Source organism: Protobothrops mucrosquamatus, unplaced genomic scaffold, assembly GCF_001527695.2.
Source record: "Protobothrops mucrosquamatus isolate PMUCROS unplaced genomic scaffold, P.Mucros_1.0 scaffold1207, whole genome shotgun sequence".
NCBI classification, from domain to species: domain Eukaryota; kingdom Metazoa; phylum Chordata; class Lepidosauria; order Squamata; family Viperidae; genus Protobothrops; species Protobothrops mucrosquamatus.
Window position 1 is genome coordinate 104483 of NW_015387417.1, and position 14616 is coordinate 119098.

Genomic DNA, 14616 nt, shown 5'->3' on the forward strand with positions numbered 1-14616 from the left:
AACAGGAGGGACCTGAAAGAATGAATATACCTGGCACTCAGCCATATGTTAACCTGATTTTGGTGTTGCATCTCATCTCCCCACATCCCTTTGCTCTTCTGATACCAGAGATTGGTATGCAAACCCTGCTGATTTCTGTAATAAATCCCTTGTTTGCTCAGTTGATGCTACTGCTCTCCTGGTACACATATGCCAGTGAGTTTCGACTGCAGGTGTGATAAGAGATAATGGAGCAACTTGGACCCAGCTCCCTAAACGGGTCCCTCCTCGGATATTCATACATGCATAATGTGAGGGACGTTTTCCCGCTATCCTCCAAGAATCCCAGAGATATAAATCTAAAATAAGTGGATTAAAAAGTGAACTCAGCCAGGCAGCAGGGCCCCTGAAGAGATGACGGAATGAATATGGGACCCAAAGCAGCAGAGTTTTGTTTTTAATCAATTCTGTAGCCAGNAGAGAGAGAGAGAGAGAGAGAGAGAGAGAGAGAGAGAGAGAGAGAGAGAGAGATAGGTAGGTAGGTAGGGATGGATAGATAGATAGATAGATAGATAGATAGATAGATAGATAGATAGATAGATAGATAGGTAGATAGATCTATATCTATCTATCTATCTATCTATCTATCTATCTATCTATCTATCTATCTATCTATCTATCTATCTATCTATCTATCTATCTATCTATCTATCTATCTATCTTGAATTTTAAGGGAAAAAAACCCAAAGGAGATTCCAAAATGGTGGCCCTTGACTAAGACGCCTCATTTCTATTCTCCAAGCGAGAATGGTGGTGATAACCCCAGTGAGAAACTTGCTCAGGGTCATTTGCTTGTTTGGGTTTTTTTTCCCCCTCCAAAGAATGATTAGGAGTTCCTTCAAAGTTCAATTCTGCAGCAGTTTTCATCCTAACCCTTTCAAACATTGCACCTCAGGTAAACACCATCCTCTCAGTGGTATCAAGGTGAGCTCGATTTAACTGATGTTTTTAAATATTTGGAAGTCAGGAGGGAAGAGGAAGAAACCTAATCAACATTGACTAGGGAGGAGCTCAGGTGTTGGATACATAGGATAAATATTACCAGTCCTAATCGGACGTGCCCAGGAGGTGGTATGGGGCAGGAAATCAAACAGGAGGGACCTGAAAGAACGAATGTACCTGGCACTCAGCCATATGTTAACCTGATTTTGGTGTTGCATCTCATCTCCCCGCATCCCTTTGCTCTTCTGATACCAGAGATTGGTATGCAAACCCTGCTGATTTCTGTAATAAATCCCTTGTTTGCTCAGTTGATGCTACTGCTCTCCTGGTACACATATGCCAGTGAGTTTCGACTGCAGGTGTGATAAGAGATAATGGAGCAACTTGGACCCAGCTCCCTAAATGGGTCCCTCCTCGGATATTCATACATGCATAATGTGAGGGACGTTTTCCCGCTATCCTCCAAGAATCCCAGAGATATAAATCTAAAATAAGTGGATTAAAAAGTGAACTCAGCCAGGCAGCAGGGCCCCTGAAGAGATGACGGAATGAATATGGGACCCAAAGCAGCAGAGTTTTGTTTTTAATCAATTCTGTAGCCAGCTAAGATTTTGCTAGTGTTTTGAGGCAGACAAGCAAACAGAGTTCTTTTAGGGACTAAGAGAATTTTGCTTTATCCAGTTTCTACAGATGAAGAAATCTTCTATCACATTGGAGTGTGTTTTATTTTTCTTTTGCTTTTCTCCTTTTTTTTTGAGTCTGTCGTGGCAATGAAGTTGGGTATCTATGAGAAGACGTATTTTTCAATACAGGGCAGATTCTGATGAACACCTACTAGACTCTGGTTGGGCAAGTTGGCCATTGCCCATTCTAAATCTGACACTCCCTGCATCCCACCAACTCATGGTGGAATTCTTCTCCGGGTCTTTAATTGTGAAAAGGAATCACTTCAAGATAACTTGTCTCTTGGGGTCCTTGGTGCTCTCTGAGCTTGGTTGTTTTCTTGCACACGTTTCGTTACCCATCATCAGTGCTAGAAGGAAGTGGGGTTAGAGGTGTGGTGGTGGTGGTGGTGGTGGTGGTGGTGGTGGAGGAGGAGGAGGAGGAGGAGGACTGTGATATCCTTGGTGCTCTCTGCGCTAGATTGTTTTCTTGTAGACATTTCATTACCCAACTAGGTAACATCATCAATGCTAGAAGGCAGCAGAGTTTCTGTTTATATATACAAGTGGCTTGCCCTGTCAGTGTTGGTGAGAATGACTTTGGTAGTTCCTAGAACAAGCTGTTGATTACTGTCTTCTCTTTGAAAAATTCTGTGTGAGCTGACCGGAATCATTCTGCTTGCGGAGAAATATGTTTAATAAATAAACACAGATTCCCGTACCTCTCAAAATACTAACCTAAGCAAGCTTGGCAACGAAAGAATGCAATTGGTTTTGCACTTTGACGAAACACAGTTCTTCCGAAGGTTGTTTTCCCCCCTTTTTTTATTATGAGTGTAGAATTCTTCTTTTGTTTTAAAAAAAAATCTGTGCCCCTTGCCTTGTGGCAACTGCTGTGCCACCTCGCACTGCATACTCTGAACGGCACCACTACATTCTGTTCCTCTTCAGTGCTATCAACTCCGCCGCTCTGCAATTACTTGCCCAACCTGACCCCCAGCATTTTGTGCCATCCTTGCTCTCTGAAAAAATCCATTTAGGACTTAAAAAAATAAAAAATAAAATAAAAATACCCACTCGGTTATGATGATTTCCCATTATATATTTAAGCTGAGTGCCTCACATCTGATCGCAGCGGTTGAGCGTGGCCCTGCCTGAGCTTTGCGCCTAGTTAAATGCGGTTTCTTTTCGCTGCCCCCCCTCCCTCCGGTCTCTGCAGTTATTGAAAGAGATGCAATGACTTTATTTGCAGGCCATTAGTGTCAACTACACAAAACAGACATAGAATTTATTTAGGGGAATGGCTCATAATTGAGAGAGTTCAGGACTCACTGAAACATTGACAACTGAGAAAGTAATGGGAAAGGGGGTGACCGTTGTGTCTGAGAGGACAACGGAACATAGGCATTTATCGGCACTGGCCTTGAAACATTATAGGTTAAACTGGTGCATACTGGGTGAAAGCCACAGTGTATAATGATATGTTAAATTAGTGCTTGATTTCAGGGTTAAAGGGCTGGATTTCATCCAGGGAGACTCAGGTTGAAGTCCCCAAATGACCAGAGAGTTCATTGGTCAATCAAAATTCAAAAGTCTAGTAGCACCTGTACAGATTGAATAACAAGACACACAATTTTGTGAGCTCCAGCTTACTTTGTGCTATACATGGAGTAGAGTGGAGTAAGCCATAGCTCATGAAAGCATATGTCTTTGACTAGAATGCGACATGGTGCTACCAATTTTGGGCTGTTGTAGACTAACCTCGCTCTCTTTCTACAATGTATTCAGGAACTCACTGCCTCTCTCAGCCCAGCTTACCTTCCAAGGTGGTTGTAGAGATAAAATGACGATTGTATATTTACCGTTTTGTGCTTTCAAGAGAAAAGATAGGATATAAACACACTGAACTTTCCAGAGGGGAAAAAATGGGATACACGATATATTAAGGATAGACACTAGCTCAGGCTTTTACCATCCTATTGCTAAGCCAACACAAAGCATTGAAACTATTTTATTATAGAATATCATAACAGAATCTTGAAATCCAGCAGAGTGCTTCTCTGCCCCTCTTATATATAAGAGAATCAAGGTAGGGTCATCTTGAATTTTTCTTTCTCCTCTCCTCTCCTCTCCTCTCCTCCCTCTCTCTCTCTCCCTCTCCCTCCCACCCTCCCTCCTTCTATCTCTCTGTCTCTCTCTCTCACACACACACCTCTTCTCTTCTTTTTTCATCTTTTGCATTTATTTATCAAACCTTTATGGCCTCCCATCTCACAGAAAGCAACTCTGAGCAACATACAACTATTCATTTTTCTTGCTGGGAAGCTCAAGGTTTTGGCAGTTCCTGAGGGTCAGCCGTGCTTCTCAGACACATCAGCTTGAGGCCAGCTTCTGCCAAAGCAAAACTGACAGTAGTCTTTACAGCTTCATCTGGATTTTGTGTGTCTCTGTTAAAAGGACAAAATTTAGAGGTATGTTGAGATAGCCAGCGAAGTCAGGGAGAAAAGGAGGAAATTAGGGGAAGACACTATGAATTTGAGAGGCACGATGGCTCAGTGATTCAGGAGGCTAAGCTTGTCAGCTGGCAGCCCGAGCTCAAGACCCAAGCGCCACGTGATGGGGTGAGCTCCTGTTCCTTAGCCCAGCTCCTGTCCACCGAGCAGTTCTAAAGCATGCAAGTGCAAGTAGATAAATAGGTACCACTTCTCTGGGAAGGTAACAGCGTTCCATGCACCTTGGTATAGAGTCATTTTTGCCACATGATGATGGAAATTGTCTTCATACAACACTGGCTCCCTTGGCCAAGAAACGGCGATGAACACCACGCCCATGAGTCGGACACGGCTGACAGGGGAACCTTTACCTTACTATGAGTTTACCAAACAGATATATGAAAGACTAAGTTAGAGCCCTTCCCTTTCTCAAGATGATATCATTCCTTCTCTCTCTCCCCCCCCCCCTTTTAAATCCACAAGGCAGTCCAGTTTTCCAAGATGTTTGATTATCGCAGGACGACAGTAGCCCCACGAAGGCAAGGATTTGTCAGCCAGACTGCTGAAACTCACAGGGCTCTGCTCCAAATATTGCCGACTGTTTTTGTTTGTTTTAATCTGGAAATCAATTTCCTCGAATCTGGCATCACGAAAGATTAGGACACATATATGTGAAGCCCATCTTTGCAGTGCAGGAGCCCACTGTTGCACATTTAATGTCTGCTGTTATTTTTCTGTCAGCGTAATGGTATCGCGTTCCCAGCACAAAGGCAATAATGGAGAAATGTGATAGTTGACAAGTTATCTGTCACAGGCATTCAGGAAGAGAAGCGTATGAGATGCCACGTTCAGTCCCAGGCTTGGTTTTTTGTTTTTTAGATTAGAACATGATGTGCCAGAATCCATCGCGTGTATAATCACATTTATGGATTTATAAAATTTAAGGGTCACCTTTTGGTCCATTTCTTTTTTCTTTTTTCTTTCTTTCTTTTTTTTAAAAAAAAAAACCCCACCCGTGTGCTTCTAGATAGTTAACAAGATGGTAGGAAATATTTGAAAATGTTCTGGTTATTCTAGAGATGTTCCTGCCAGCTGTCAGCTGTTGAACCTTTAGAAAAAGTTTTATTTTTATTTTTTTTCCCCAGTGCCATCTGAAAGTGACACAACATCATCAGGCGACATTATTATTCCCAAGAGGACTCATGAAAAATGCTGTTCTTTGTTCTCTGATTTGGGAGTAACAATGGTGACAAAAAGGACACAGAAATGAGGCCTATTTTTTCTCCCTCTTTTCCTCCCTTGCTTTGTCCTCTGGGCCCTAGCTCAGAAATTTTCTTATTCTTAAGTACAGCCCAGAAAGAAACTTTTTCCCCCACAATACAAATGCAAATTCCTAGATATTTGTATATAATGATGATGATGATGATGATGATGATGATGATGATGATGATGATGATGATAAAGTTGGAAGGGACCTTGGAGGTCATCAAGTCCAACCCCCTGCTCAGGCAGGTAACCCTATACCATTTCGGACAAATGGCTGTCCAGTTTCTTCTTTAAAACTTCCAGTGTTGGAGCATTCACCGCTTCTGGAGGCAGGTTGTTCCACTGGTTAATTGTTCTAGCTGTTAGGAAGTTTCTCCTTAATTCTAGGTTGCTTCTCTCCTTGATCAGTTTCCATCCGTTGCTTCTTGTCCTGCCTTCAGACGCCTTGGAGAATAGCTTGACTCCCTCTTCTTTGTGGCAGCCCCTGAGATATTGGAACACTGCTATCATGTCCCCCCTTGTCCTTCTCTTCATTAAACTAGACATGCCCAATTTCAGCAGCCGTTCCTTATATGCTTTAGCCTCCAGTCCCCTAATCATCTTTGTTGCTCTTCTCTGTACTCTTTCCAGAGTCTCAACATCTTTTTTACATCGCGGTGACCAAAACTGGACGCTAGGTTTACACCATATGATCAAGCATCTTTGAGACACACCTTAGAAAAGGGCTCTCCAAACTTGGCAACTTTTAAGACTTGTGGACTTCAACTCCCAGAATTCCCCAACCAGCCAGCTGGGGAATTCTGGGAGTTGGTCCACAAGTCTTAAAGCTGCCAAGTTTGGAGTCCACTGCCTTAGAATTAAATGCATGTAACCAGGTCAGTTAAGAACCAAATAGCTACCTATGCTCTACTGAACTTTAATAAATATTGAAGTTCATTTTTTTTTCCATTTTGGGCATTAGGCTTGTGCAACCAGTTGGTTACTTTATGGATCAGTGCATTGTGCAAATGCAGAACAAGAGTGAGCTTAGCAGCCAAGCAGGTTTTTATGGTTTGCCATCAGTATGAAGATTGTAGTTGGTGTCAAGGTGTTATCGGAAAGCGTCTACCTCACCATTGCACATCAGCGCTCCAATGTCTGCCTAAAAGTGGCAAAGTGTACATCTTTGTCACCAAATGGTAGGAAGTGCACAAAGATGTAATCATGAGAACTTTTCCCAAGGCTAGACCGATAGTGAAAACGTTCTGAAGATCTTCAGGGAAAGTGTAGCAATCTTGGCCAGGATTTCAAGAAACCTAGCTATTCCTGTAGATTTTTTACCCTTTCCTGGGTGGGAAGAAGCACAATTTAATTTAGCAATCAAAGGGAGGTTTTGCTCTGCTCCTTTGCCAAGCCTGATTAATATTATCCGTTTCTTTTGTGTCCTGCTGGGTTGAAACAATCCATCTCCCTCAGCCCAACTTCCTGGAGTAGAAGTAATTTGCATAAAAGGGAAGAACATCTTGGGAAAGAATACCTCTTAGGGGTGGGTATGTTTTACCTTTCCCTAAGAAATATCTGATTCTGCTATCCTGTACAGAGATAGGAAAAGAGGCTTGAGAAATTATTTGGCGGAACCTCTAAGACTGGATTAACGATTTGTTATAGGTAATCCTTGACTTAACAGCCATTCAAGGTTCAATAACAGAGGGAAAAAAGTGACTTACAGCTGGTCCTCACTCCTATGACCGTTGCAGGATCCCCATAGAAGTGTGATCAAAATTCAGATGCACGGTGACTAGTTTATATTTATAATGGTTTGCAGCATCCCAGGTCATGTGATCACCACTTGAGATCTTCCCAGGCAGCTTCCAGTGATTCACTTAGCAATTTCAGTGATTTGCTTAGCAACCGTGGGGGGAGAAAGTCATAAAATTGGGTGCAACTCACTTCACAACCACCACCTTTCTTAGCAACAGAAATTCTGGTCCCAATCCTGGTTGTAAACTGAGGATCAACTTAGCAGAATCTTGATTTGCAACTTTCACTGACAACGTTCAGAAGGAAAAGGGGATCTTGTGACCAATTTTGAGTGTGGCTTTAAATCTCTCCCCTGACAAAGGGACAGTTTGAAAGGGCTGCTTTCATGAGTTTTCAATGCCGAATGTCTATAGGAGAACTGAACGTGACTAAGAATCACACAATGATTTCTCTCCTGACAAAGGGAATGTTGAAAGGGCTGCTTTCATGAGTTTTCAATGCCGAATGTATATAGCAGAGGTCCCCAACCTTTTGAGCACCAGGGACCGGTTCTGTGGAGAAAGGTTTTTCCATGGACCAGAGGATGTGAGGTTTTGTGTGCTGACTGCATCTTGTGGGTGGGGTTTTGCTTGTTTGTGCAGACCGATTGCTGGCATGCCACGGACTGGTATTGGTCCACAGACCAGAGGTTGGGGATCCCTGGTCTATAGGAGGACTGAAGGTGACTCAGAATCACACAATGATTTCTCCCCTGACAAAGGGACAGTTGAACAGGCTGCTTTCATGAGTTTTCAATGCTGAATATCTATAGGAGAACTGAACCTGACTCAGAATCACACAATGATGTTGCCCACATTTGTTTCCGAACATGGCTTTGTTACTTGGATTGTCATTTGTTTGCACCTGTCTAAGTCTAGCTTCTTCTTCTTTTTAATCTGCAATGCAAAGGCTTCAGGGATTATCCTTGCCCTAAAAATCTGCCAACTCTTCATTTAAACTCAGAAACAAGAATGTGATTTTAAAGAGAACTACCAGTTGGCTTTCCCTGCCAGTATTTCACAGGTTTGTTTTTTTTTTGTTTTGTTTTTTGCAGTGGGGAATTTCAAATGTGATGAAACTTCCAAAAAGGCAAGACCAGGAGGGAGAGTTAATCCGAAGTCTACAAAGCAATCAGAGAATCTTTCTTAACCTTAAACGATGGAGAAGTTTCAACAAACTTGTTGAGCTCTTCTAAATATATTCCTGCCCATTGTTCAAAATGATAGCAAAGCCAGAGATGATTATTTCTTCACTTTCACTCCGTTGCTCATTGTGAGAGCCACAGTGTTAACTTACGATTGTCGTTCCTAGTCAATTTTCTGCAAAACTAAAAAAAGAAAGTCCTATATGATAAATCAGTTGAGTTACATTTTCTGCCCACCTTTTTCCACAGAGTGTCATCTTCAACAGAGTGGATGTTGGGTTTTTTTTTTTTTCCCTCATTTTTCCCCCAGAAAAAAGCCACAGTGGCAAAAGCTTTTCTGCCTTTTTATTTTTAAACCCCCAAATGCCACTTGTGTTCCTTTGCTTGTTTTTTTCCTTGTTACCATGGTATCACAAGCGGAACTGTTTGTTACGACTGTGCTCTCATAGTGTGCGTGTACGTGCGTGTGCAGGAGTACAGAGGTATAAAGGGACTTTGAGTTGTTAGAGTTTGGTGTAAGGATGACCAATTTTGAGCTTGTCATTGTCGTGTTGCTCCTGCAGCAGTTGCCAAAGACACTGAGGTCTTGCAGATTGAAACGATGGAGCTGTTTTGAGCTTAGCTTGTCAAGAAAAGCAAAGAACAATCAACTCGGGTCCTAAAGCAGAAAAGCTGAAAGAAATGGACTCAGTGTGGGGAAAACCACACCATTTAGTTTATCTTTTTGATGCATCTCTCCTGGAAAAAGTGAGGCCCTGGTCACTCAGATTTTTTGTCTTGGTGGCCATGATATGAAGCAGAGGGAACGTTCTGTTTATGGACTCCAAGTACTTGAGCCTCCCTGATATTTTCTGGCTTGTAATATAACCAAAAGAGTCTAGTGGTTAAGATACCAGGCTAGAAATTGGGAGATTTTGAGTGGTGGGAGATTGTGAGTTGGGCATAAAGCCAGCTGGGTGACTTTGGGCCAATCATCAGCAGACTGAGACTTCCAATCCTACCTTAGCCATTAAAGCCGGTTGGTGACTTTGGGCCAATTTGTTAAGTGAGTTTTGCCCCATTTTATGACCTTTCTGGCCACAGTTGTTAAGGGAATCACTGAAGTGGTTAAATTAGTAACAGGGTTGTTAAGTGAGTCTGGCTTGCCCATTGACTTTGCTTGCCAGAAGGTCGCAAAAGGGGATCACATGACCCAGGAAGGCTGTATCCATCATAAACATAAGTCAGTTGCCCAAGTTGCTGAATTTTGATTACGTGATCATGGGGTTTCTGCAATGGTTGTAAGTGTGAAAAACATTCATAGATTATTTTTTCCAGATGATCACTAAATGAACTGTTGTAAGTTGTGGACTATCTGGATAGCTAGCTAGATAAAGAGACAGAGAGAGAGGGAGGGAAGGAGGGAGGTAGGAAGGGAGGGGGAGAGAGATTAAGTAGTGTGCTCCTTACCAAATAGCTGCCCTATATAAGCCCCCTTTGAAAGGAATGAATTATGCCAGCTTGAGTCACAATTAAGTGTTTCTGTGTAACTTCTTGAAAAGGTTGCTGTGCTCTTTTTCAATATGGAGGAAGTAGACTTGGTTCACTGGCTTTCTCAATCTGACTTGCAGACCATTAACTCTGTTGAGTTGGGTGACATCTATCTAATATTCCATTATCCATCTGTGAATAACTCCAAAATCAGTTTACATTTCCATCATAAGCCTCCATCCCTAAAAATAATTGAATATTGTGAACAAAATTCAGTCTCTATCTTAGGCCTCCTGGATGTTATCTCCTATTGTTGCTCTTTTAACATAGTCTTTCTATCGAGTTACACAAGTTGTTAAATGTGAAGCATGAGTTAACCCTTAAAAATAGGTAAGATAATGCATTTGCCGGGAGATTTTTGCTCTCCAAATGAGGCTTTCCAACCTCTGCTTAGTAATAGAATTCAATATTTGAATTGAAGGCCATATAGAAAATCCAAAAATGAGTCCAATAAATGACATGAATGCCACTTTATAATGCCTTGGTAAGACCACACTTGGAATACTGCATCCAGTTTTGGTCACCACGATGTAAAAAAGGGATGTTGAGACTCTGGAAAGCATGAGAGAAGAGCAACAAAAATGATAATGGGACTGTAGGCTAAAACATATAAGGAACGGTTTCGGGAATTGAGTATGTCTAGTCTCATGAAAAGAAGAACTAGGGGTGACATGATACCAGTGTTCCAATATTTGAGGGGCTGCCACAAAGAAGAGGGAGTCAACCTGTTCTCCAAAGCATCTGAAGGCAGGACAAGAAGCAACAGGTGGAAATTAATCAAGGAGAGAACCAAGCTACAACTAAGGAGAAATTTCTTGACAGTGAGAACAATTAACCAGTGGAACAACTTGCCTCCAGAACTTGGGGGTGCTCTATCGCTGGAGGTTTTTAAGAAAAGATGGGACAACCATTTGTCTGAAATGGTTTCCTGCCTGAGCAGCGGGACAACCATTTGTCTGAAATGGTTTCCTGCCTGAGCAGGGGGTTGGACTAGAAGACCTCCAAGGTCCCTTCCAGCTCTGTTATTCTGTTACTCATCTGACTTAAAAGGCTCACATGTGAAACAAGAATACAAAGTGCATACATGACACACAAGAAAGGGAAATGACACAATGCAATATTTATGCATATTCTTGTATGCGGCTTCCTCTTTGAGTGTAGGTTGCTTACAGTGCATTAAAAAAAAGTGTGTATAGGCAAATTCTTTGCATTTGCAAAAATGCCCAGTGGCACCTTGAATTTGGAAGGTAAAATTTCAAATCTGAGAACTTGGGAGGCAGATGGATTGAAGTGGAATTGTGGCCCGTGGAGCTGCATTGATATACTATCTAGTGTGTTTGGATTTAAAACAGATCATTGCAGATAATAATACAATAACAGATGGTTAACAGAAGGATGTGAAGATTAGTGTAATGGTTGAGCTAACCTGTTAACTGTTGTTGTTGTTTTTTCTTTCTCTTTTTTTTCTGCATATACATTACGATAGGTTCTCTCAGCTGGAATATTTATTTAATATGCTGTTTTTGTCAAATAAGGGTGGGAAAGCTTGTAATTATCTGTAGATCTGTTATGCAAGGGGAGGAGAACCTATTAGGTTTTTTTTAAAATCTTTCAGCATCCAGATATTTTCAACATTGGGGTTTTTTAAATCTTTTTTTCCCCCTTTCTTTTGCACAGGTAATCCTCAACTTACAAATGTAGTAGTAGTAGTAGTAGTAGTAGTAGTAGTAGTAGTAGTAGTAACAACAACAACAACAACAACAACAACAACAACAATAATAATAATAATAATAATAATAATAATAATAATAAAGTTTTAAGATACCTTGGAGGTCATCTAGTCCAACCCCCTGCTCAGGCAGGAAACCCTACATCATTTCGGACAAATGGCTGTCCAGTTTCTTCTTAAAATTTATTTAGTGACCGTGTGAAGTTACAACGGCACTGAAAAAAGTGACTTATGACCATCTTTCTCACTCATGACCTTTGCAGCATCCCCATGATCACGTGATTTACATTCAGATGTTTGACAGCTTACTCATATTTATGATGGTTGCGGTGTCCCTCTTTGCGACCTTCTGACAAGCAAAGTCCACGGGGAAGTCAGTTTCACTTAACAACCCTGATACTAACTTAACAAGGGCAGTGATCCATTTAACAACTGAGGCAAGGAAGGTCGTACAATGGAATAAAACTCAACAAATGTCTCACTTAGCAACATCAATTCTTGGCTCAGTTGTGATCATAAGTAGAGGACTACCTGTATATAAGGGGAAGAGAATGTACTAGGTTTTCTAATATATATATTTTTCAGCACCCGGATAATTTTGACATTTGGGTTTTTTTTCCCTTTTTTTTCCTCCTTTCTTTTGTACACAAAAAAAACCTCCACATTTTTTTTTTCTATCGTTAGTCTTGGATGTTAGTCTTTCTGGGTTTTTTTCTCTTTTGTGTTTTATCCTTGTCGACGAACAAAAATATTTTAAAAAAAAGAAAAACACAACACAAATATTTAGTCTAACTAAACTCTTGGTAACAGCCGTGAAAAGCTGAGTCGGGAAGCGTTATAACCAGTGGTGGGATTTAAATATGTGTGGATGCCACTTCCGGAAGTCCATTCTGGGCCTGGGCAATAAAAAATAAGCTACCGGTTCTACCAAAGTGGTGCGAACCGGCTGAATCCCACCACTGGTTATAATGATAGTCTAAGTCGGGGGTAGGCAACCTTGGCTCTTTTATGACTCGTGGACTTCAACTCCCAGAATTCCTCAGCCAGCATGCCTAGCTGAGGAATTCTGGGAGTTGAAGTCGACAAGTCATAAAAGGGCCAAATTTGAAGAGCCCTGCTATAGGGTCTCCATTTTGAGCAGAGGGTTGGACTAGAAAACCCCAAATACTTACATACTTGCCCCCCTTTTTTTAAACCAACATCCTAGATCTATATTTAATTTGATAACTACTGCAGACTGTAAATGAAACTTGAAATGCCCTTCACAGAGACAAACCTAGAATTAGGCCCAAATCTGAAGAGATAGTACAGGTCAGGGGTGGGCAACCTTGGCTCTTTTATGACTCACGGACTTCAACTCCCAGAATTCCTGAGCCAGCATGGCTCAGCTTGGAAACCTCTCCCTTTCCTCTCAGCATGGCTGGCTCAGGAATTCTGGGAGTTGAAGTCCACGAGTCATAAAAGAGCCAAGGTTGCCTACCCCTGGTCTAAATAATTGGCTGGATTTAATGTTGTAGTCAGTGCAATATACAGGTTAATGCTGAGTGGTTGGAAACTGTCTTTGCAGCATTCTGGGGAAGTGATTTCCACTTTTACTTATGCATCAGTTGAGGATTGTGACACACAACCCACAAGGTTCAATGACATTTCTCCCCGAGGTATGTGGGTGGAACTGTGAGCTCGAGCTAATTTGAGTATATGGCATGGAAACATCTCAGTGTTTGAGGAAGTCAGAGCTAATTGAAAATAGGTGAAAGCAGCCAAGGTGCCTTTTCTTTTCTTTATATTTTTCTGCACGGCCTACTCCTCCTACCTCTTCGATGACACAGTTGGGAAGGGTCCAGCAAAACTCATCCTGTTAAACTCTCCTCCCCACCAGGCACGTGTGTCATATGCAACGTGGCAAGGTGAAAAATTGTAAAAGGATCAACAGGCTGCCAATTCAGTGATACAGTTCATTTTGTTTATTTTGGTTTGATTTCTGTAGTCGCCCATGTCAACAGGTGACTCCGGGTGTTGTTACATCATCATCATCTAACTATATAAATAAAAATGTAAATGTTGGTTTGTTCAAAATCTTAAATCTCTGAAAGTTCTTCACTGATTGCTTTGAAATTTTGACACAACATTGCATTCGAATACGTGCGTGTTTTTATATACCTATATTATATAGATGTCACACCTGTGACAGGTAAAACATGCTTTTTTTAAAAAACAGCACCATCTGTTGGACGTAAAAGCAACACACACTTTTACCAGACTGAGCCACAGCAACGCGTGGCTGGATACAGCTAGTAATACATAAAAATAATTTAAGGACAATTAAAACAGTACAAAATAGGGTACCAAATAAAGCTGTTACTATGGATGTTAATACAACCAAGAAACCAGGCCCTAAACATATTCAGGGCCGCAGACCCCAATGCACAACCAAGTCCTCACAGCCTCGTGAAAGGACAACAGGGTTGGATCATTCTGTTACCTAAATGTAGAATGTTCTAGAAGGCGGGGACTATGGTCTCCTGGTTCCCACCAGCTGATGTCCCTTGGCTGATGGGACCACCACATTCATTTGTTTGTTTATTAAATTTATATTGCCGCCTACTCATTCACAGTGACTCTAGATGGCTTAGAAGCAGTAAAAACACAATGTGGAAAAAAAAAATACCTCGCCCAATTGTGATCTTAATTCGAGGATTACCTTTATCTTGAATGCGGCCATTAGATCTAGCTAAAATGCTGGTCTATGTTCTTTTGGGTAACTGTTGCTCACCTCAGAACTTCGACATGAGGAAAGGGGAGAAAAGGGATGGAAAGCTTGGGAATCAGGCTATCTTTAGAAGACTCCTTTACAGATTCTAATCCCTGCCTCCCTCTCTCTCCTTCTTTCTTTTTCAGATGCATTGTGGATAATCGAGTGACGCGGGTAGCTTGGCTGAACCGCAGCAGTATTCTTTACGCGGGCAATGACAAGTGGTGTTTGGACCCCCGAGTGGAGCTTATTGCCAACACCAAAACCCATTATGCCATCCG

General features: G+C 41.6%; 1 protein-coding gene across 1 annotated transcript in view; it reads left to right on the top strand.

Annotated features, from left to right (window-relative positions):
• The first annotated feature begins 4457 nt into the window (after nt 1-4457).
• Nucleotides 4458-14616, top strand: part of LOC107291867 (protein CEPU-1-like) — a 131037-nt gene continuing 120878 nt past the window's right edge. Inside the window, exons 1-3 of the mRNA XM_029285029.1 lie at nt 4458-4545; nt 14309-14399; nt 14482-14556. Coding sequence (XP_029140862.1) covers nt 4458-4545; nt 14309-14399; nt 14482-14556 — 254 coding nt within the window. The remainder of the gene's footprint in view (nt 4546-14308; nt 14400-14481; nt 14557-14616) is intronic.